This window comes from Protomyctophum bolini (assembly GCF_963924005.1).
Source record: "Protomyctophum bolini genome assembly, chromosome: 3".
NCBI classification, from domain to species: Eukaryota; Metazoa; Chordata; class Actinopteri; order Myctophiformes; family Myctophidae; genus Protomyctophum; species Protomyctophum bolini.
In genome coordinates, this window is record NC_137864.1 from 23034155 (window position 1) to 23059953 (window position 25799).

Below are 25799 nucleotides of genomic sequence, written 5' to 3' on the forward strand. Positions count from 1 at the left end.
TACTGTAAGAAAATGTGTATGCCACAGTAGCCTAATAAAGCCTACTTCTTCACGACTGCATGCACTACTATCTTTTCACCATCAGGGGGTGGCCTCTGCGGATTTTGCTACTCTCTCTTCTCTCCACGCACCACACACACACACACACACACACACACACACACACACACACTATCTCAGATGTAGGCTATTTGCAGAGAGACAGAGCGAGCTGCCTGCCTGCCGCAAAGCCCAGTCCTCCAGGGCTTTTGGAAACACGGTGATTTTTGGTTGAGCTCTGAATGTATTAAAAACGACAGACAGACAGACAGGCCGTTGAGGGGACGACGGAACCGCGGACTACTATTGTATTTTTAGTTTAGGAAGGAACAATAACAATAACAACAATAACGCAAAAAGGAGAAGAAGGGGAACGAAAAACGATTGCGGGTCAACGAGTTTAACCCCTAATCGACCGTGACGGGCTTCACTCCTTGGGAATGCAGAGGAAAATACAGCCGGGACCTATAAAACAACAATAATAACATGTGAAAGGAGAGGTTATTAGTGTTCTTATTTTTTCCAATGTGGTGAAGGGGGTTGCGGCCGTGTTTCCTTCCCGCATGCAGCGCTGCAACGACACGGTTGCTGCGGTTGTGAAGCCCGCTGCTGCTGATCAGTCTGTGGAAGACAATAGATGAAGCCCCCAGTGGTCCACTGACTGAACAGAGAAGACCACCACAGCGCCCACTCCGCCTGGCTGCAGGAGGTACTGGGAGGGAGGGTATGTATGTGTGCCTTAACAACATGGTTCTAAATATCTCACTTAATATCGTATATTAGAATAGAGGCTTATAAGCTTTAATGTGGTGGTTGTCAAAGAGGGGGTTCGCCGGGGGTCTCCGCCCCCAGCAAAATGAACTGTTTAAAAACATGTAAGTCGTGGCATTTGGACAAAGAATGTAGAAGATCATTCAAATTATTTTGGGGGTCCTTTCCTTGTTTGAGAAGCAAGCACTGTTTTACTGTTTCTCACACTACACCACACAACCGATCAAGGGGGTGAGCAATAGACTTAATTTCATTTCATTTTATTTCGCACATAATACAGTACAAATCATAATACTGTAGATAACAATTAATTTGTCTTTCATAATTCATTTGTCTTTCCTACATACACCCATGACGAAATAATTTGCCTATATACACAAAAATGCAAATACAAATATCTATCTATACTGTACAGTATAGTTGGCATTGAGGCGGTTGATTAATAACGGCCATTTAAACCTTTAACAACATCACATCAGTAGGCAGTTATGACAGCAGTCAGTATCTCCATCTCTGCAGTAGCAGGCCTAGTGATGTAAGTGCACAGTGATTTCTGTGTGTGTGTGTGTGTGTGTGTGTGTGTGTGTGTGTGTGTGGGTGTTCTCACTCTGTTTGAAAACACACATACATACATTACATGTATACATGTATATTGTATACTGTATATTGTTGCTGTCAGGCAGAAACCTCTTATATCCATACTTAGTCTAATCTCTTGTAAATTAATGGTTATACTTGATCATTCTGCAGCGTCACACAAAAATATCAGAAGTAGCAGATATACAAGCTTGTGATGCATTTTGAATTTGTCCATCTACCAGCCTAGTTTGCTTCTTTGCTAATTTGAATCCTGAAAAGTAACAGTTTGGGACATGAGGTTTCTACCCAACACCAACAGAGACATTTCTACGTTTTGATTGAGTGATTGAATACTTTATTAGTCAGAAATGTAAATGGCACGAGGTACAGTCAGACATTTAGGCTAAAAGGATAAACACAAAAATGCCCCTGGGACTTGTTTCCATTGTGGTCCTAATGCATTCAACTCATCAATATAGCATACAAAATAATACACATCAACAACAACTACAAAACACTATGGGTCGGCACTAGTGAATGTCACCTCCTTTCTCTGCTTAGTTCACAGTGAGCCGTGTGAGGGAGGAGAAACCAGGGCTCCACAGTGACTGGCTGACTGACTGACTGACAGCTGTCGGTGTGGTGAAGGTTGGCCGGAGGGATGGCGGCTGTAGTGAACTATTCTCCACCCTGGTGGGTCAATCTGATCCACCGGCTACCGCATTTCAACCTCCAGTTTGAGGCGGTGAGCAGTGACTTCAGACCGGAGGATGCTGAGTATCAGAAGGTAGGTGGTAATTGACAGCCCTACACATCGGATTTGTCGTCTCTCCATCCCAGTCTCTCTGTGTACCTAACCTCCCTCCTGCCTGCCCACCAATCCCCATGGTCATTGCTGTCGGCAAAACCATTCATTTTGTAATATTTTTAAAAGCATTTCAAAAGTAGTGAAGATTGTCATTAGCCGATCTACAAGCTCACAATGCGCCTGCTATTTTCATGTGTCACTCTTGTATGATGAACTAGTACATTTATTTACTAAAATATGGACAATTGGACATATGAGGTTTCTGCCTGCCCGACAGCAACGATGTGCTTTAGATCTACGGTATTCTCACAGCATGAGTGCAATGATGACCTACTCACCCACACTGTTTCTCCCAAAGCCCTTTGTTAGTGAAACGTGGGGGGTTGTTTGGCCTACATTTGAGTTCTAAACTAACAGGGTGACGTCAGTATCTGAAAAGATGACAGATCTGTATGTCGTCATGCAGCAAAATAACCGTGGGTTGTTTTCTTGTTCGAATGACGAGTTCCATGCGCTCTGCTGCTGTCTGTCTGTCACCTCCCCTGGTTTTGTGTTTACTGACGTGGGAGGTAAACACCATGGGAGGAGAGAGGAAAAGGTGGTGGTGAGGAGAGGAGAGTATAGGTGGTGGTGGTGGTGATTGGAGGAGAGGAGAGGAGAGGAGAGGAGAGGAGAGGAGAGGAGAGGTGAGGGAGAAGGTGGTGGTGTTGGTGGTGGTGATGATGAGGTAGCCAAGTTCAGGAGCTTGAGCGTGGGAAGAGACTTCCATGGTGATGAATGAGGAGGAGGAGGATCGAGGAGGGAGAGAGGGGGGGGGGGGGGAGTGGGGCACAGACACACAGAAAGGGGGACAGAGAGAGAGGGAGTGGGGCACAGACACGCAGAAAGGGGGAGAGAGAGAGAGAGAGGGAGTGGGGCACAGACACGCAGAAAGGGGGAGAGAGAGAGAGAGAGAGGGAGTGGGGCACAGACACACAGAAAGGGAGAGAGAGAGAGAGAGAGAGAGAGAGAGAGAGAGAGGGAGTGGGGCACAGACACAGAAAGGGAGAGCGAGATGGAGGGAGAGAGGGAGGGATAGAGGGAGAGGGGCAGACAGACAGACAGACAGACAGACAGACAGACAGACAGACAGACAGAGAAGGAGGGAAGGGAGAGTGGGATAGAGAGCAGGGATGGAAAGTGACTGAGTACATTTACTCAAGTAGCATCTTTTGGGGGGTGCTTTTAGTCTAGTTGAATATTTCAATTTACTTTGCCGAGATTAGATTATTATCACAGAAATACATTAATCCAGTCAAAGTGCTGTCTTGAACTTTGGCTATTATAAAAATAGCCGATCTACAAGCTGTGTAGATGCGCTAAATCTTCTAACTTTTACTTTGTAAGTAAGTATATCTTTTGATGCCAATATTTTTGGACTTTTTACTTTTATTGTTTTATATTGTTTGTGTGGTAATGCTACTTTTACATAAATAAATAAATAAATAAATAAATAAATATGAGTACTTTTCCACCACAGACAGACAGACAGACAGACAGAGAGAGAGAGAGGGGTAGAGAGAGGTCGGTGAACCATGGGAGGTGCTTCCTAAATTGCCAAACAGCCACTTCCTGCGAGCTATTCAATGCTCCACTAAGGGCCATTGTGTGTGTTTGTATAGCACTGTGTGAATGTGTGTGCATGAGAATGAGCGTGATTTCGGGGTGGGATTTGTGTGTCGGAATTTTAACAGACCCCCAATTTAACCAAATGAACCCTGGTGTCCCTAATCTGGGAATGGCATTGCAGGCGAATTCTCCCCCAAAGCTTGCAGATCTACATGCTTATAACATTGTCAGCTTTTTTTATTGCTGTTGATTGATTGATTGATTGATTGATTGATTGATTGATTGAATTTAAACTGTATTGGTCAGAAATGTAAACAGCACAGTAAATTCATTAAATTCATTCAAGTTTTATTTACTCTCGAAATTACACTGAGTAATCAAACTAATTCTCAGTGCCGTCGAGTAATACGCAGGACAACAGAAAGAAGGAAGGGGAGCAATTATAGGCTCACTATTTTGCTTATTCCTTCTAAATCTCTGTATTTACAAAATAAATGACTCAGCGAATCCCTTAGTTAAATCAACATTGTTCATTGTCACTACTTGGATTGTGCCTAAATATTTACATTAAATGTATAGCTTTTGCTATTTTCGCCTGCCAGCCAACTGCCGACTACACACGCCTGCACACACACGCACACGCACGCCTGCCTTGCACACACACACACACACACACACACACACACACACAGGAATAGGCATGCAGGCTATATGGCGGCGAGACAGCACGTTATAATTTTCAGTTTCATTAAATAACTGTGTTTCTCCGCACGCGCACGTGCGCACACAACATTATTCAAGTGAAATGCGTAATGCCACACACACACACACAGGAATAGGCATGCAGGCTATACGGCGGCGAGACAGCACGTTATAATTTTCAGTTTCATTAACTAACTGTCTTTCTCCGCACGCGCACATGCGCACACAACATTATTCAAGTGAAATGCGTAACGCCAATATTGGGCTTGCATGGTTTGATGTACATGGTGTGTTGCGAGTATGCGTTCATACGTGCATTGCTGGTATGTATACTACAGTGGCAATTTAGTGTGTGCACATGTGAATGAATAACCGCATGTATGATCTGTTTCTGTGTCACTGGGTATTTAGCACTCTGTGTTGTTTAGTGACTGACGTGAGGTCACGGATGCCCCCTAGGGTATCTTATATATATATATGAGAGAGAGAGAGAGAGAGAGAGAGAGAGATAGAGAGAGAGTCAGAGAGAGAGAGAGAGTATAGGGGTGCCATTCAGGATGAAATCATTATTAACCCAGGCTGGAACTTTAAAGAGAGAGAGAGGCGGAGGGGGGTGGAGGGGGTGTTGTCTGTTGTGAAAGAATGCACTCTTTCTTTCTGTCCCTCTTTCACTGAGGGTCTGTCTTTAGATTGGCTTCAGTCTATCTGTCTCAAAGGGTTTCATGCATCCACTCATTCAGCTGAGAGAGCGAGGGACGCATGCACGCACGCACACACACACACACACACACACACACACACACACACACAGAAGGGGGCTTCTGTGCAGAGTTTTTCTGGGCTCTGATGTGATTGGACACAGACAGGTTTATTTGTATTCAAGTCTGGAGGAAGACCCCGCTCCCAAGTTCTCTCTCTCTCTCTCTCTCTCTCTCTCTCTCTCTCTCTGTCTCTCTCTCTCACACACACACACACACACACACACACACTCACACACACTGAAAAGCGGCTGCTTAGCATTCAGTGTACGTGTATTCTCTGATGACATTGAGTTCGATAGAGGGATGCTGACTCTGACGATTCTGTGAGAATTCTTTTTTTTTCCTGAAGAGTTGGAAATGGGAGCTCCGAAGTCGTCCTCCGAGGCATTTGGAATTGACGTGTGCACGTGCATGTGCGTGCACATCTGTGTGTGTGTGTGTGTGTGTGTGTGTGTGTGCTGTGTGTGTGCTGTGTGTGTGTTGTTGTAGTAGAACAGCAGTGTCAGCTAGCAGCAGTTAAAACAGCTGCAGAGCATTACAGAGGAAACATGTGACCTGTAATAATTTGCACGTCGTGCACACGCATGCATGCACACACACACACTCACACTCACACTCGGATATGTTTCCTGCTGTGCAAGACATGAGGCGATAATCAGTATTTTGAGTGGTATGCTTCAGTATACACAGTAGGACAAGTCGGGTCTCAAACATTTTGATGTCGAGGGAATCCCCAAATATGTGTTTGGCCACAGACAGATCCATTTTGATGGGGACCCCCTGGAACCACCTCAAGGACCCCTAGGTGACCCCAGACCCACTTTGAGAACCAGTATAGTAATGGAGTTATGGATGAACAACAGTGTCATCTATACACTGTTATTTCACAATTACCAGCTTAATAAACCCACAGGGTGTGTGTGTGTGTGTGTGTGTGTGTGTGTGTGTGTGTGTGTGTGTGTATGTGTGTGTGTGTGTGTGTGTGTGTGTGTGTGTGTGTGTGCACGTGTCCTGCCTGTTAATATAAATAAATAGAATATTTGAAGAATTTTGAACATTATCTTGTATGGGTATGGCACAAATTAGGCCCAAATGGGGGTCCTAATGCATATCAATGTTGGGGTCCTTGCTCATGCCTTAAAAAAAGAAGAAAATATGTTGAAATAATATTTAAAAGAAAAAGACAATTTGTAATAAACGGGTCTATGACACAAAAATGGATTCCCACTGCACTGGTGGTGGAACACCCTGCTTTCACCCGCTGGCTTACCCAGAATGCACTCTGGCTCAGCCAACGTGCGGTGCAGGGAGGGAGGCTCAGATGTACAGAGAGAGAGAGAGAGAGAGAGCAATGCCAGACGAGAGGATAACCCTCAGAACGGGAGAAACCAAGGTCAACTCACTGAAGTGGAAGTGCCTGATCCTGTCCGCTTGAACAGGCGTGTGTCTGTGTGTGTGTGTGTGTGTGTGTGTGTGTGTGTGTGTGTGTGTGTGTGTGTGTGTGTGTGTGTGTGTGTGTGTGTGTGTGTGTGTGTGTGCGCGCCATGTGTGTGTGTGCGTGCCATGTGAGAGTGCACAAACAGGCTGACAGATTGGAAGTAGATCACTATGCCTCCGCTGACGGCTTCTAATATTAGCCCCCCCTACTAAACCCTCCAACTGCTAATTGATCTAGAGTAGACGTGCATGTGCATTCACACAGGCACGCGCACACACACACTTCCACCACATAGTAGTAGCTAATCGATCCAAGCGTAATGTGCTCTGGTGGTTTGACTGTCTGACAGTTAATCTGGTTAGACATCACAGTGTACACAGTTAATCTGGTTAGACACTACACAGTGTACTGGGAGAAGGAGAGTGCTGTGAAAGGTCACAGGTATCAGCCAGGTCACACTGCAGAATCAACTTTTGAACTTCTTAGAGAGTGGGTGAAATTTTTTATTACATATTCTGTGCAAGTTTTCAACATTTCAGTTACCGACAGACTTAATAATAGGGTAAAGAGAAGAAAGGAACACAGAGCAAGTCAAATTACGGGACGGCACAGTCAAACCAAATATCGTCACTGTCGGACAGAAACCCTATGTCGTCATACAAGTGGCATGTAAAAAAAAAGGTAATAAATAGCCGATATACAAGCTCACAACGTGGCACGATGCAATGTCGTGTTGTGAGCTTGTAGATCTGCTATTTAAAAAAACCAAAACACAATTTTTCACAATTTGTTTAGGGGGCACTAGGCAGCTAGCGGCTAGTGCACCCCAAAAAACAGGCCCCCACTCATGACGTCATGTGGCAGCCACAGTGGGCAGTGGGCACCCCTCACTTCACACAAGTGTGATTTTTTTTTTTTTTTATATATTTTTTATCCCACGATTTTGTAACCCATTTTTCACCCCTGTGTCAATCATCTACTGTGATCCTGGGCTCTACACACCCTCCGCCAACCTGGGGAGAGCAACAGACTTAACTCATGCTTCCTTCGTGCTTGAGTGTCCAAGTTGCTCCTTGACACCTGACAGGGGGGAGTTTCCCTGGTTGGACGTAGCGCGTTGGAACACGTTATTCCAACCAGTTCCTTTCCCCTCCATCAGGCGCCCCGGCTGGCCAGGGGGAGGCAGTTTAGAGACCAGGATTACTGCATGTTTTTGTGAGGGTACCTACTACCTACCCTACGAGTGTGATTTTTAGTGGTTAACATATCCAGGATATCGTCTCTGTCGGCTGTAAACCTCATACAAAACTGTTTCTTTTCAGGATACTTTTGTGTGATCAAGTAGGGTGTTCATTTACGAAAAAAAGTTAGTTAAGTGCACACGGCAAGAAAACGCCTAGAGCTTGCCGCGACAGTGTGCCTGCACCCTCTGTCTACCCTCCTTCACTCAGCTTCCTTGTGCGGTCATCTTTCAAGTAAACTTAGATTTATGATGCTTGTTGCCATAAAAACGGTCCTTTTGTAACCTCCCAGGGAAGATCCTCCATGTCATTCTCATTCTCAAGCTGCTAAATATAACACTTGGCTCTGGTGCGATTGGAACACCCGGCCAGGAGGTGTGTGTTGTAGATTGGAGGTTGCGGAAGCGATCGTGAGCCAAACTATGCTGTGAATGGTTTTCACCCTTGTATCCCTTGTATATTTAAAGTGTTTGATTCATGTTTTTTTTTATTATTGTTTGGACCCAATGTTTTATACATTTGTGTCAATAAAGTAACTATCCCGTTCCCAGAGTAAAAAAATGTTTAAGCACTTGGTGTTGGACCCCCAGCATCCCTATTCTGGGGGGGGGGGGGGGGGGGACATTTATAATTTAGCAGAGTTTTAAAGTGTTCATGGGCACGTGTATTTTCAGAACAAATTTATTTTAGTGATCAATCAATCTATCGTGTTCCTGCTTGGATCAATGGATCCTATTTATCAGTATCACAACGAAAACAAGAAAGCAAAACATGTATTTCACATGTATTTTGTATTTGTTATTAATTCATTTAGAAAATATGAGTGTATTGGCAATTATTTGTGGGCCCGTTTGCAAGATGGGGCCACAGGTTGAGAACCGTTGCGTTATTGTGCTAGCATGAACGTTAACCAAACCATTCCAGCGCTGAACGACTCCAGCGCTAAAGCTCAGGATAATAGCAGAGAGCAGGAAAGGCATCCATACATGGCTTCATCACCGCTCTCTCTCTCTCTCTCTCTCTCTCTCTCTCTCTCTCTCTGTCTGTTTGGCACACTCCACCCAGCCTCCACCCTTTCCCCATCTTTCCCGGTGGGAGAAAAAGAGTGGGTGAGGAAAATGATAAAATGATAGCTTTCCTTTCTTTTCCTCTATCGCAAGTCTTTAGCCTTGCGGGCTCCAAGCTTTCACACAGGAAGGTAATGATATGGGAATAAATATAGAATCCCAGTCCACAGACATACGTGCACACGTACGTATGTACGTACATGCACGCAAACACACCACCCAAACACTTTTAAATTCCCTGGTGGTGGGGATTGTGTGGGTTGGACTGCAGGAAAAAGGCCATAATCAATCATACACAAAGATAGTCATGTCACAAACAACATGGGACTGAGTCCCACACACTCCACATAGCATGAATATTCCATCTTTTAGTTTTACACTTTATGCTCACTATCTCCGGGCTTTAGCCTGCTATGTCGAGAGACCACAGCCAGTCGAGAGCCATTTATGGCTGCCGGGAATGCGGGTTTGGTATCGATTCTGTCTGCCAATTAGCTCTCTCCTTTCCCCGCAGACATCACCGTAGGGCAGGCCACATGGTTTTATCATATGGGGTCACATCCCGTGGTTCCGAGTGGTGGTCTCGTCTGTACACCTCCTCTCCCGTTGCTGTAGCAGCTAGGTCACATAGCGTTGGCATCCGCCAAAGTTGCATTTTTGACCCATTTGGCCAATCTGGTATTCTACTTTATTATTATTATTTTTTCTTTATAGTACACATAAGTATTTTCAACAATTGACATATATTTCCCCCCCCACCCCACATCCCCCTGGCAGCACAAATACAAACAAAATCTTATCACGAAATGATTTGACAATAATAAATACAAAACAAAAATAAATAAATAATGACAAAACGAAAAATAAAACGAAAATAAAACACATTACATACAGTTAAACAAACAGATTCACAATGTCCATCACAGTTCCCTACCCCCACCCCCCAGCTGACTACTCAGTTAACCACTATACATCCAAAGCCTCTTCAATATCACCTCGCTTAATGAAGTCCAAGAACTTCTCCCATATCTTATAGAATACCTCAGGTTTCTTCCTAATTACATAAGTTAGTTTCTCATGTGCCAAACTGGTTGTTAAATTCCTCAGCCAAAAGCCGATCGTAGGGGCATTGACATGGTATTCTACATTTTAAGCAATTAACATGTTTCTACCGATGGTAAAAATTATATTCTGCCGTGAAACAACTATTAAATGTTGTTTCTTTGACAGCCCGTTCTGAATTTCACACTAAAGCGCGCTCCCGATCAGCAGCACGATATTAGGAAGACATGCAATATGCGATAACATTGTTTAATATTCTGACGATGATATGAAGTGAATTTTGAAGTATACAATTTTAATGTCTTTCTGCCTTAGGTTTGCTGCTAACTTAGAACCGAGACAATGAATATCGCAGTGGCTCTAAACCTGTAGGTTGGGACCGCCAGGGGGGCCCACATGATTTTGGGGGAGACCCCAGATGACAGTAAAGTGACAATTCATGTACTTGTATGACCTATAACAATTAAAAATATATATATCTGTGCAACTAAATGTAATGACAACAATTCCAAGTGCTTGTCAGTGTTGGGGGTTTCCCCAGTTCAAACATGATTCATTTGGAGGGGTCGTGGCCTGACAAGTTTGGAAACCTTTGATCTAGATTAGAATATAATTTTTCCACACTAGAAACGCGCCAGTACGGTACTCTTTTTCCACTCAACGTTAGAAAATAGGTCAAAAGTCCGCTCTGTGTGTCCTGGGGCTGCAGTGAGAGGGGAGGTCACAGATGGGACTGAGTGGTCTGGTGACCCACTAGCCCGCTTATCCTCCAGCACCAGGTACAGTAGGATGCCATGGCCTTTGACCTTGACAAGGGGTCCTTGAGGGGGTTCCAGGCGGTCCCCAGCATCGTCACAATGAGATGCTTTGTGCCTGTTTGCTGTTTTCAAAAAATCTTGGAAAAATGTTTAATAACACAAATCTTGTAGTAATAATAATAATAGATTGCATTGTTATAGCGTATGGGGGAAACTGACACAAAATATTATCAGATATCAGAAACAACGCATTGCGATGAGCTTGTAGATCTGCTATTTTCACTGTTATTATCTTTTTAATCGACCATTAATCCTATTTGAGGCAAAAGTTTGAAATAATGGTGATTATATATTATGCCCTGCTACAGCATATAAATAACGATTTAAAGTGCAGTGCCACGACCAAACTTTTATTCGGAAAGGGATCGATCTAATGTAAAAGCTTTGGAAGGGGCGGTCCCAGCTAGAACTTTTCCTCAGAACCTGTGCACCTCCAGAAGTCCTAACGAAAGCCTTTCCAAACTATAGTAGTAGCCTTTTGGAACCGTGTGGTTTTCAGACGGAAGGAGAATGTATTGTCTGTTCCCGTTGTTCTCAGATCTGACATGTCTAATGAAGCCCCGAGGCTCTGGGGTCACATCTAAACCACTATACTGAGCAGTTCACAATTCAATTAGGCCGGAAGAACACACGCATGCACGCAATGCATGTGCATACACACACACACACACACACACACACACACACACACACACACACACACACACACACACACACACACACACATCTGTGTCGAATAAGCACAAGATTCGTGACTGTTATTTTGTGTTTTTTTGTTTTGGACAAACAATTTGCATGTGTTTCTAATGGACTGGAGAGCCCAGTATTGTGGTTTTGTAATATCATGCTTTATGCATTGTTTTGACAATTCTTCATGTGTGTATTTATGAACTTAGACTGTATAAGCTATGGTCAGAGTAATGTGCAGAATGTTGTATATTACACCAGCTTGGGGTACTGCATGTATGTTCTGTAAGCTAGTTGTGGTTAGCAGATTAGCCAGTGAGCTTGTGTGACACCTCAAGCTCTCTGATGCTTGTTTGTAGAAATTGTGAAATGGTTCAAGAACAATAGCCTACATTTTGTGACATATTAGATCGATGTACACACACACACACACACACACACACACACACACAACCACGAGCACATATGAGCACAATAATACATGACTGTGTCAGTTATCTAGTAGCACCAAATAAAATGTATTTAGCATTTGGTAAATATATTGCCCGGTTAATGTTTTGTTACTGGCATGACAATTGAACTCCCCCCACAGGATCTGTGTGTGCGTGCATGTGTGTGCATCGGCCGGCGTGCGTGCGTGAATGTGTGTGCGTGCGGGCAGGCGGGTGTGCCCCCCCTTCTGAGGGGAGGCACAGTGACAGAAATCATATCTCGAGAGTTCAAAAGCGGTTTGTAGAGAACAGCTAATAACAGAACGCGAAGGTCAGAGAAAGTGGAGTTGAAAAACTGCTAGAGATGCAGAAATTCGTTCCTTTATTTTGCGGAGACGGAGAGGATTGATTCCCGACCTGGAATCAGATGTTGATCATCATGTTTGATATTGTGAGCGGCCGAGCGATGCACACAATTTCACAGCCTTTGTCTTTGTGATGCAATATGCTGAACAGAACGCCACGGTAGCAGAAGTCCTTAACCCATTCTTAGCGGGAACCCCTTTTGGTGTTTCAAGAATTGTGTTATACTTTACCTATTGAAAAATAGCAGATCTACAAGCGCATAGCGCGGAACCGAGTGCTGCTATTTGGGAATGTTTTTAACTTAAATATTTGCTTCTGGGGAGGGGGTCCCTGGAACAGCATATTTTCAGATGGGGGTCGGCGGCCAATTACATATAATTGTGGGGGTCCTTGGCATGAAATATTGACATGCCTCTCTTTGGCCTTGACCCCGTCTCATATATTCTTATGTAATAGTTAATTATAATAATTTCAGTCATCAATGTTTCTATAACTCATTGTGTATATTGCATATATTTCTTTTTGAGCCTGACCCCGTCGTATAGCTACTTGCAGCTTTATTTATTATTATTTTTAGTAATGGAATTTCTTAGATTAGTTTGTTGGGTTGTTGTGTAAATGTATAACATTCTTAAAGAAATTATATACTTAAAAAACAAAATATTTTGAAATATATTTATTTTTCAACTGTAGGTAAAGGAAAATGGGAGAAAAAGTTAAAATTGTAGGTAAAACCCACAATTGGGTCTTGACCATAGAGGTCTTGACCCACTGTTTGGGAAAGAGTGCCCACTACAGTGGCACGATAGCTGTAGTACTGTAAAAGGCAGCGGTCATTTTTTTTATTTCCAAGCAGACCATTGGGAGCCACTTCTGTAAACTCTGCACTCTCAGATAGAGCAAGTGGTTTAGCGGCAGGGGATTTATGGGATTCCAGGAGCTGACCACAGTCCCAGGTTGATCTGCAACATAAGTATTTCTGCAGACCCTCCCGCAACTTGGAGAGGAGAGAGAAGCCCACGGGTACAAGTATGCATGTAACTGCACTGTACATTTGATTTGTACTCACAAGGCATCGAGGTGAAGTGTTGTGAGCTTTTATACCATCTATTGTCTTGTATAAATTAAGTGGGATGATTCCACCGATCACTCATCCATGTTTCCATCTCCACTGTTGTTCTTCAGAAGGTATACAGCAGGACACACGTCCTGTTTTTACGTCTTCCTCTTTCCCCTTCCCCTCTCTCTCTCTCTCTCTCTCTCTCTCTCTCTTACACACACACACACACACACACACTTACAACCTTTGTCTCTGCGTGTCTCTCTCCCTGCCTCTTTCCTTTTCCATCTGTGTGTGTGCGTGCGCCCGATCTCTCTCTCTCTCTCTCTCTCTCTCTCTCTCTCTCTCTCTCTCTCTCTCTCTCTCTCTCTCCCTTCACTGTCTGCATTTTGAGGTCCCATATTTATCCTCCCCTCCTCCAGCCCTCCCCTCCTGTCTGCCCCCTGTACATATCAAAGCCTTCACAATGTGTGTGATCTATGTGGTGGGTCTCATCATCGCCTTCTCAACAGCCTCACTTCCGCACACCCCTCTGAGGTGTGTGTGTGTGTGTGTGTGTGTGTGTGTGTGTGTGTGTGTGTGTGACTGTGTGTGTGTGTGTGTGTGTGTGTGTGTGTGTGTGTGTGTGTGTGTGTGTGTGTGTGTGTGAGTGACTGTGTTAGCTGTATGATTATATCTATACAGGAAGAACTAAAGTGTGCATTTGTCTCATCCAGTCCTCCCATTATCAGCTGATATTAGTTTCCTGTCACCATTCTCCATTTCCTAAATGCCACCTCCACCTGAATCCTGCCCTCTGATTGGCTAACAGACTAATGAATTGTGTTTTTTACATGGAACATTCTGGACTGGAATCCCTTTTGGTGTTTTGATCCTTTTGCGGTTCTTGTTGCTATGTTGGCCTACAGTATAGCAGCATATAGCAGTGTGTGTGTGTGTGTGTGTGTGTGTGTGTGTGTGTGTGTGTGTGTGTGTGTGTGTGTGTGTGTTTATGTATGTATGTATATATATATTTATTAGTGAATTAAAATTTCAATTTTTAATTCACTAATAAATTCATTATTAATTTATAATTTTATTATGGTCAATGCCTGTGTGAAAAGTGTTTGTTTGTTTCAGGCAGTGAGGAGATATGGCAGTCACAGTGACAGATAGACATTGTCAGAATTATAGTATGTTGATTTTAAAATATATATTGGGATCCCAGAGATAGAAATGCCATTAAATGGGGGAACGTAGCCTAATTCAAGTCAAACCTGGGGGGTCCTTGAAATGGAAATGGTTGAAAATCACTGCTAGAGCCGTAGAAATCTTCTCTTATGGGAGTCCTTGGCATAATTATCTTTTCAAATGGGGCTAATTAATTTGGGGGTCCTTGACATGAAAGAGTTTTGGAACCACTGCATTATAGGACGTGAATCACTGGCTTCTTTCTGTCAGAAAACTACAAGTGGAAATAGATATTAAATCCTGTTGTAATGAGAGGTCTTACACTGCCGCCGATCTTCCCTTTTCCTCTTTTCTGTGTTCTTACTGTGCTAATATTCTATGTTCTGTTGCTGAATTGAACACATGAGAACTAAATCCCCAGGACTTTTTGTTTGTTTTGTTGTGTTATTCTTTTAGCAGTGGTTTTCAACCAGTGGTCCTTGAGGGGATTCCAGGTGGTCCCCATGCTAAATGATGGAAAGTTGGTAACCAAAGTGTCAAGAGTTAAATTATTGTTAAACATCCTTATTACTTAATTTACAAGAAGTGTTATTTTGATCAACATTTGCTCTCCTAATGGTACCAACATCAATACAGCATCTTATCCAACGATAACAAAATATTATTTCGTTTTGGGTCTGAGATGCAAAATCACATCAAATGGTGGTCCGTCCGTGGCTCAAATGCTGAATAGATTATCGACCTTGATATGAAAAGTGGTTGAAAACCTCCTCCCCTCCGCTCTCCTCTCCTCTCCTCTCTGCAGTCGGTATTGTTGCTCGGTGCCGTGGCGCTGTTGTGTCTGGGTCTGGACCTGCTATTCCTCCTCTTCTACTCCTTCTGGCTGTGCTGCCGGCGGCGCAAGGCCGGGGACTCGTCCCACTCGTCCCACGCCCAGCAGCCCAGCGCCGACTGCTGCTGCACCGCCTGGTGCGTCATCATCGCCACGCTAGTCTGCAGGTGAGTCCGCACTACGCGCACTACGCGCACTACGCACCACCAACACACACGCATGCACGCTGAATGCAGTGTCCAGCTTCACCTTATGTCTAGTCCTGTCCTGTGTACACAGGGTGTCTGCAGCTTCTGAACAAATCTTAACACATTGTTACATTACACTACTGTTACATGATTACATTACATTACATTACTTTTACATGATTACATTACATTACTGTTACATGATTACATTACATTACATTACTGTTTCCGCCCGAGCCGGAAGTGATGTTGTCCGGATCTGTAGTGTAGGCCTAGGGAACGGACGGACTATGCTATAAACATGGCATTTTATGCCATTCTGAGCATAAATACGACTAACGTCAAACTACAGCGCCTTGCACTGGCAGGTGTTGTGCAATTGTATTATATTATTTTTTACAGTGTAATACAGTGTATACGTAACATTTGAGAATTTGGCCAGTTTGCTATAAAAATGTCTTAGAAATACCCTGTATACACTTAGACTGTGTGTTGCTTTGTTTAGTGTGAAAACACTGTTGCAGATTAAGCAAATCATCTGGGGACCCCCCAAAAATCATTCCTGGCCCCCAGTTTGTGTACCATTGTCTTAGATTATGTTTTATAATTTCCAAATTCCGGCTGGAAACAATTAAGCCTTTATTTTATACTATGTATAAATTAAAATAGACGATTTATAAGCTTGCAACATGTCGACTCGCATCATAATGCACAAAGTCGGTCTCCCACTGATATAGTTTTACACATGATTCCACGTGTCTGATGTCTTAACAACATTGCAAGATATGTTGTCCAACAGTATCTGACATACACATGTTCTGGTGCACTCCTATCAGCGTTGACGGGCCAGATTTGTTCCGTGGATGAAGTTGATGTCGATGCTCTAGTTATATATATTACTATAGTTGTGTGTTTTTCATCTAGACATGCTGTATTGAACAACTTGATGGCTGATAACGGCACCAGGAAGAACAATGTTGTACTTGTTCATCCGATCTCTGTTCAAAGGGGAAAATGCAATCCGCAGTGTAAACAACAGTCCTTTGAAATGTAATGGAGATGTAAACATGCCGACCCTCAAACTACTGTTGCCATAACATTATGTTGTACTTTATACGATATTTGCACCACCCAGACGGGAACTAACGATGCCTCACTCATGCATGCCCCAATGCAATATGTACCGTAAAGAACATAATAAGAGGGAAGTAACTAACTTCATGCACACATTGCCCCGTTAGAGTATGTCGTCTATGAAGAAGATCAGAAAGGTGAACCTTAATTGTGTTGACTAAGACTATAAGATTTTGATATTTAGTCGACTAAAACTAGACTAAGACTAAACAATTGCAGATGACTAAAATAAGGCTAAGTGTCACTGCTTTTTATTTATTTTTTACAATAAATTGTATAACCTATATGCGTGCATGCACGTGTGTGTTTAGCAGTGTCGAAATATTAAAGGTTTTAGTAGGCTGTATCTCTCCGTTCATTAGTGGGATGACGAGACTACATTAATCGAAAGTTATGCTATAAATAGTCGTTGAAGTTACAGAATTGAGTAACTCACTAGTTACAAAAATAACTAGTAATCACTAGGGACGTTACACCATAACTACAGGGGGTCCCCAGGTGACAGTGAACTGAGGACTTTTCAGACAGAAAAAAAAGACGACCATTACTGCATCAAAAGTAATCAACTTTTATAGCCTACTACAAAAAATAAAAAGTTAAACATTGGCCAAATTGTGAGTGAGCCGAGCACTAAGCCAAACGAACTACAGCCCAGCAAACTGCCACCTACTGCCCACAACATGTAAGACAACATGGGAAACTGACATACGTGGTGTGACATTTGGGTACCCTTATTGTGTGACACAAATCACTCACGTTATTGACAATTTCTGACATTCCAGTACATGATGTACTGGAATACACTACCTCTAGGAGCCATATGTGACTTTTAGTCTTGTGTTTTTATTATTGACTCGAAGGAATGCACATTTGTTAATTTGGGTACTAGCTGCCATTAGGTGGTGGGCACCGGAGCTGGGATGCTAAAATTAGTCATGGCATTGACCTGTTAGGACCAAGCCCCCAGTAAGGCTATCCAAGTATCCAACGTTGAAGCAGCCAATACCTACTGGCGAAAAGTGGAAATGCAGCACACTCATGGAAGTGGACGGACGTTCAGTGGCGTCACGTGCGTCATCCCGGACCTCAAATTTGAAGTCCGGGCTTAACTTCCGCTCACTCGAGCCATTGAGTTATAATTGTTCTTCCAGCAGTCTTCCTGGTGCTTCAAAACGCCACTGAGCAACTTCAATTGAAATGAATAGCTTGGGGCGGGGCTGTAGCTCCGGTCCTTCCTCTGTCCTTTTATACCTCTATGGTTAGGACAGAGAGGGGGTGAGTGTGGGAGTGACTTTATCGGTTGACCGCTACGTTTGTTTGCTGGAGAACCACTGTGGAATGATAAGTGGTCAAACTCTACATTCAAGGACATTGAAGTGCACATGAATTCTGGTGCCTTTTGAACTGCCTAGAATACATTTGCAATAAGCATTATGAAGGTTTGAGTGTGTGAATACATGTGTGAGTGTGTCCCTCTCTCCCCAACCCCCCTGCAGTAAAGAACCACATTTAGCTTTGCAGACCATTTGTTTGGTTTAGTTGATGATTAGCCACTTTAACCTTGGCATTCCTATTTTGGGCACGTTTAGGGGAAAATATTTTAAAATATAGCCCACAATGCAACGCAAGTTTGTAGATTGGCTATTTATTTTTGAGTGGTGCAACCACTCCAAGGAACAGCTTTTTCTGTGTTCACCTATGTGTATCTGTGACGTTAATGAGCACGAGAATGAGTACCAGTAGGGGCGCTGTTGTGCCAGAAACAGAGAGAGAGAGTGCTGCACTGTTGCCTGCTAATGAGAGGGAGAGAGGGGGGGTGGGGGGGAGTTGCACCACTCAGTTCACACGGGTGTGATTTTTACAAAAGTCTGCAAAAGTTTTTTTTTTAAATAGCGCTTAACTGAAGACGTTGTATACGTAGTTGACGGAATTCCCCCAGGGTTTATAGTTTATACCAATTTCCCCTTCTAAATCTCTAAATCTCTTTGTCGAAATTATCACATCTACAAGCTCACAACGGCTCACAACGCTTGTAGATTATCTATTTTTGCTGAATGTTCGCACCCATAATAGTAACGATATGGGGTTTTTTTTGTCAGAAATGTACACAACACGTGGTACAGAAACACATTGAGGCTAAAAGGATGGGCACTTGTTTCCAATGTGGTCCTCTGTATTAAATTAATCAACGTAGCAGTGTACGCCGGTGTACGATCCAGCTTTGATATTTTTTTTAAGTATCTGAAACACGAGAGTGCAGGCTGAGCTCAGATTCCACTATAAAGCTGCTGCAGTCACTGTAACAAGCGAGTCACGTCATGTTGCAATGCGGGGTGTATGTGGAGGTGTGTGTGTGTCTGTGAGTGTGTGTGTGTGTGGGGGGGGGGGGGGGGGGGGGGGCAGTTTGAAACGTTTCTACACAGTCTGAAAGCTGTGTGAACACCACTAAGAGGTCCATCACCTTCTCAGCTGAGGGGAGTTTGACCACAGATACTGCTGCCTGGTACAGTATGTTTGACCACAGATACTGCTGCCTGGTACAGTTGTCTGTACTTGAGGACATCAACATTTAATTTTTTGAATGGCATTTAACATTTGTATGGTGCCATTTTTAAACCTGGAAGTCTAAATCCAAAAATAGCACATCTACATTCTACAAGCTCACAACGTGGTTATTTTTGGTGCACTAGGTGTCTAAGCCCAGCCATAACCCTACAAATCCCTTTTTTAACCATAAACCAACCTGAGGACATCAAAATATCCATTTATCATATTGTTGCTGTCAGGCAGAAACACTCCTATCTCCATATCTTAAAATGTTGTGTTGTTTTTTTTCTTTCTGTAAATGAACACCTTACTTGATCATACTACAAACAAACAAAAGCATCAACAGTAGCAGATCTGCACGCTCTGTCAATCTGCTACTTTTGATGCTTTTGAATTCAAATCCTTAAAAGTAACGGTTTTGGACATATTTTCCAGAGACTATATTGTACTGTAATGGTGCATGGTACATTTGGCCCTTCTCTCTGTCACACCACGATCCCTACTCTGTACTGGTCTCGGTTCTGCCTCCTTCTCTCTGTCACACCACGATCCCTACTCTGTACTGGTCTCGGTTCTGTCACACCACGACCCCTACTCTGTACTGGTCTCGGTTCTGTCACACCACGATCCCTACTCTGTACTGGTCTCGGTTCTGTCACACCACGATCCCTACTCTGTACTGGACTCGGTTCTGTCACACCACGATCCCTACTCTGTACTGGTCTCGGTTCTGCCTCCTTCTCTCTGTCACACCACGACCCCTACTCTGTACTGGACTCGGTTCTGCCTCCTTCTCGCTGTCACACCACGATCCCTACTCTGTACTGGTCTCGGTTCTGCCTCCTTCTCTCTGTCACACCACGATCCCTACTCTGTACTGGTCTCGGTTCTGTCACACCACGACCCCTACTCTGTACTGGTCTCGGTTCTGTCACACCACGATCCCTACTCTGTACTGGTCTCGGTTCTGCCTCCTTCTCTCTGTCACACCACGACCCCTACTCTGTACTGGACTCGGTTCTGTCACACCACGATCCCTACTCTGTACTGGTCTCGGTTCTGCCTCCTTCTCTCTGTCACACCACGATCCCTACTCTGTACTGGTCTCGGTTCTGTCACACCACGATCCCTACTCTGTACTGGTCTCGGTTCTGCCTCCTTCTCTCTGTCACACCACGATCCCTACTCTGTACTGGTCTCGGTTCTGCCTCCTTCTCTCTCTGGCCTAGAATCGTTGCCATGGAGACAGAAGCAGATTTGAAGCAAGAGACAAGAGATGAATTATACAGTCAGGAGGAGGCTGTGTGTGTGTGTGTGTGTGTGTGTGTGTGTGTGTGTGTGTGTGTGTGTGTGTGTGTGTGTGTGTGTGTGTGTGTGTGTGTGTGTGTGTGTGTGTGTGTGTGTGTGTGTGTGTGTGTGTGTGTGTGTGTGTGTGTGTGTGTGTGTGTGTGTGTGTGTGTGGCGTCTGTGTGACTCAGTATGTATTTGCAGCTTTAAATATTTCATTATTAACTGTAATATTTCATGGTGAATATTTAATGCACATGCCCACATGCAAACACGCGCGCGCACACATACACGCACACAAGCACCTTATTCACTGTTCATATTATTAGATTCCCCAGCGGGGAGCCTCCCTGCATGTCTGCATGATGACATCATCGTATCAGCTCAGTGATGTCATGCACCTTTGAAATTGATGCCGGTTTTTCACAGCGTTTTTTTGTTTTGTTTTTAAGGCCCTACACTTTAGTGATGCATCGGTCAGTCGCCGGTAGGATACTCAATTGTGTCTCCTACTGAGTCGCCTACTGACCGATGACCCCGTCCTCAAACTATTGGCTATGAGACAAAAACAAGTGTAATTGATAGAAAGAGAATAAAATCCACACTCTCAGTCGTAGTAAGAGTCTTGTTTAATAATGTTGAGGATTCGCAGCAGCAGACAAACCAGACAAACGCGCTTCGGCGCGCAGGCCTTCGTCTGTAAGGGTCCATTTGGTTCCTTGCCATCAATTTCATTTTGCTGGGGACCCCGCGGAAGACCACTCCCTCATGTTGATCTGCTATGTTATTATCAGAGATGTCCCGATACTGTATCGGAATTGGAAAAGTATCGGTATTATTTGACTTTCTGCAAATATGCCAGTCTAACCACTGATCCGACACAGGGGTAGGTCTGACACTATGGCAGGTAAATAAAATGTAGAGTTTGCTTTCGAGTTGCCAAAACTGCAAGTGCACATTTGAGTAAGGAGTCTGCTATAAACACAACACGAGCTAGATAGCTATAAACACAACACAAGATCACAACACTGGTATCGGTATTTGGTATCGGTATTAATGTCGTTATCATTAAGATGACGTTAACATTAATGCACAACCTCCAGTTCTGATTAATATTTACTCCACACTTGGCCAGTCGGGCGCCATGTGAGCTTAACGAATAATGAGGCCTTTCTGCGTCTGGGTCCAGCACATCAGTGGTTCTCAATGTGGGCTCCCAGAGTCCAGAGTCCTTGAAATGGAAAGGTTTGAGAAGAAGAATCACTCAGCATTCATTGTGAGTTTCATGTGGTGTTTTGTTGTGACTGTGAGCTGCTGACTGTGCAGTTGACTGTAGACTGGAGCAGAACCGGGTCCTGACTCCATATGATGAGCATCACTGTGAATTAACTTCACACGCACACACACAGGTCGCCATGCACTGCTGTCTCTCTCTCTCTGTCTGTTTGCCTTTCTTTCTCTGATTCATGTGTGTGCGTGTGCTTGTGCGTGTGCTTGTGCGTGTGTGTGTGTGTGTGTGTGTGTGTGTGTGTGTGTGTGTGTGTGTGTGTGTGTGTGTGTGCACATGTGCTTGCTTGAAGCCCAGAACCCTCTAATAACCAATGGTGAACAAGTTAGCACACATTGCTTGTAATTAAGTACACTTAGTTAAGTTTTGCATTGGCATTACAGTTCACACATTCTGTCAGCACTCAGCACACACGTACACATATGCACGCACACACACACATACACACACACACACACACACACACACACACACACACACACACACACACACACACACACACAGAGAGAGAGAGAGAGCATAATATAAAGAGCTATTGTATCTGGGTCAAGCCATCCACCATTAGCTCTCAATCATGTGACCTTTGAACATGCTGCATCCTAAGCTGTGAGAGGATGAAGTGGTTGAAACATTGAAACAGCAGGTATTAGAACAGAGAGGAGAGATGTAGAGAGAGAGAGAGAGAGAGAGAGAGAGAGAGAGAAACAGGACCCTCTGAAACACTGGGTCAGGAGGACCCACTTTTGGGTCTGCACACATTATTATTGGTCACTTGTGTTAGTGAGGACGCTGGCGTCGACTGTTCGCCGCTTCACCTCCCAATGTATGAATGAATGAACCATTGTAAAGCGCTTTGAGCACTTGGAAAAGCGCTATAAAAATGCAATTCATTACTTGCTCAGAAATGTTAAATATACAAAACTACAAAACGTCCATACATTTTCAAACATTTCACGAATTGTGAAAATAGCTCTACAAGTTCACAGTGTGTCCCAGTCCCGCTGCTGATATATGCTGCATTTGTGTTAGTTTTTGGTCACAGGGAGACACCAAATGTACCTTTTGGGAGCCGCTGCAATAGAGGGATCGGGGTAGTGATGAGATAGAGAGAGAGAGCTGATGATTGGATGGACAGAGGCATAGACGGTAGGATTAAGCATTATATACTATATAGGGATATTTACATTAACATACAGCGTTTCTCTAATGGCTCCATCCCTTAAGCTTAGCGTTTTAGTCCATAGTAAACATCCGATTAAATGCATACATATGCATGAGCATTGAGCACACACATTTATTCCACAAAACAGACACAAAATGGACTGACAGCGTAGCAGACGCACCGTAGTGATGCATTCTCATTTACATAAAAACATAAAGGCCTGCATAAAGTAAGAAAAGGACACACAAGTTTTACAACCCACTCAGCTGTTGAAAAGATCATTCTGCAGTCACCAAACTCACTTCATAACGTGACTTCTCTCTCTCTCCTGTTATGTCATTCACTCGCTCCCGCCTCTCTCACACAACTAATGACAGCTGTCTGCTAAATAGCCTGTACATTTACAACACATTTATTTCACAACATACAGTGTATTTAAGGGCTGTGCCTATTCATTTACAGTAATTGGTTTAAATTGGTTGTTGGTGGCACTGCATGTAAAGCCTGTTTTATACATAGTAATGTTGTGTCTAAAACCCGAAAATAGCTGATTTACAAGCTCACGGCATGTCACAGCACGAAGCATTTCATGCTTCTGCTTCAGTTATTTTCCATGCAAGTCACCAGCACAACTAAATGTAAATCATGTGTAAGGTCAGGACGGAATCGTGTCTCGCCCATAGCCTCACCCTTCAGTAAGACCCCCTGAGGGGGAGAAGCGACCTCACCCAACAGAGCTTCTTAATACGGCACAATTGAGAAGCAGGAGTTAAACTATTAATCTGGTGTCAGTGAAGTCAGATGTAGAGTTGCTGGTCAGCTCCATACATGGTATGTGCAGATCCAGTCTGAAGTTCTCCATGTATGTGAGCCTAGTCTTGCATAGCCAGACAAGTATTCCACAATGTCCGGATGCAAGGAAGCTGGCATTTCCATTCACGAAAATATATTTTTAAATATCTTTACATTTTATTTTTTTATTTCCATTTCTGCTAAAGCAGCAAGCTATAGAGCGTCGCAGTCCCGCCCCCTTTCATGACGACGCCAGGCCCAGGAAATAGTTTCCAATGCATTTTTCCCATATTTCAAAACGTATTTATTTAAAGACCTTATAAGCATCGTACAAAGCCAACTCTTGTCATGACAAATCATGACAACAAACACAATTACAAAGATGAAAAACCCCCAAAAAGTGTTGTAACCTGCCGTTTTCTTCTTCTTTCTAATTATTTGTTCAGCCCGAAATGTTTTGTTTGTTGTCATGATTTGTCATGACAAGAGTTGGCTTTGTCCGCGGCGTAAATATCTTTAAATAAATACTTTCTGAAAAGTCTATGAGGAAAATGAACGGGGATTTCTTTTCCGGGTCTCTCGAGGGGGCGGGACTGCGACGCTCTATAGAGCGCCGCAGTCCCCGCCCCCTTTCAGAAAAGCGAGTGGCCCAGGAAGTGGAAGCCCCATGCATTCTCCCATCGGCACTTTTAATATAATTTATTTAAAGACGGTTACGCCGCGGACAAAGCCAATTCGGATCGTGACGAATCATGACAATGAACACAATATTTTGGGACGATCAAATTATTAGAAAGAAGAAAAGAAAGTCAGGAGACAACACTATTTGTTTTATTTTTCGTCTTATAAATTATTTGATCGGCACAAAATATTGTATTCATTGTCATGATTCGTCACGATCCGAATTGGCGTTGTCCGCGGCGTAACCGTCTTTAAATAAATTATATTAAAAGTGCCGATGGGAGAATGCATGGGGCTTCCACTTCCTGGGCCACTCGCTTTTCTGAAAGGGGGCGGGACTGCGGCGCTCTATTATGCTTAGATGGTTTGAATTTATGTTATGATCAGAGCTTCTGTTCTCCAGACTGAATGACGGAAGCATTCGAAAATTGCGAGAGGCAACAGTGGCCTTGCGAAACTAGGAGGCACCCCCAGAGGCAAATTAAAATGTTAACAAACTGCAGAGGGCGCTGTTTTTCCTTTTTTTGCCGATGGGTTCCCAGATTTGCTCAACGCTGACACCTTTTTTACAGGTGGAATCACTGTTTGGACAGGCTGTGTAAAAAGGGCAGGCAAGCACGTGTACACCCGCGCACACACACACACTTACCTACACGCTCTCTCAAGCTAACTCAAGCTAATGGGCCAGAATGAATTGTGCTGTAATGATGTCTATAAATTTGCCTTGTAATACAAGGTTTTCAAAGCTGTTAGCACACACACACACACACACACACAAGACGCCGTCAGTATGAAGATGACATGCACGCACAGTCGCACACACACATAAATGCACACACACAAGCAACCCACGTAAGTATGCCCAAATGAACGCACGCCCACACATAACTGAGAGACCAGGGTCAGGGGGGGATAGAGAGTGAGATAACTGAGAGACCAGGGTCAGGGGGGGATACAAGAGTGGGGGACATGATGAGTGTGAGAAAATGGGATGGAGATTGGAGGGGGGGGGGGAGTGTGTGGGTCCAGAGTTAGGTGAAAGGCTGTGGGGCCAGCGACCTCAAATATCCTCTGTGTGTGTGTGTGTGTGTGTGTGTGTGTGTGTGTGTGTGTGCAGAGCTACAGAAGGATCAAATTATGTGCGGTCTGTCGACCCAATTATCGTTTGGTCAGTGTGCGTGCATGCGTGTGTGTGTGTGTGTGTGTGTGTGTGTGTGTGTGTGTGTGTGTGTGTGTGTGTGTGTGTGTGTGTGTGTGTGTGTGTGTGTGCGTGCGTGCGT

At 43.8% G+C, this 25799-nt stretch overlaps 1 protein-coding gene across 3 annotated transcripts in view; it reads left to right on the forward strand.

The window, feature by feature from the left end:
• The first annotated feature begins 206 nt into the window (after positions 1-206).
• The window catches only part of ttyh3b (tweety family member 3b), a 43956-nt gene continuing 18363 nt past the window's right edge, over positions 207-25799 (forward strand). For all 3 annotated transcript variants that reach the window (XM_080759350.1, XM_080759351.1, XM_080759352.1), the window contains exons 1-3: positions 207-763; positions 1951-2176; positions 15414-15607. In XM_080759350.1, the coding sequence (XP_080615476.1) occupies positions 2051-2176; positions 15414-15607 (320 nt within the window). In that variant the 5' untranslated portion in view covers positions 207-763; positions 1951-2050. The remainder of the gene's footprint in view (positions 764-1950; positions 2177-15413; positions 15608-25799) is intronic.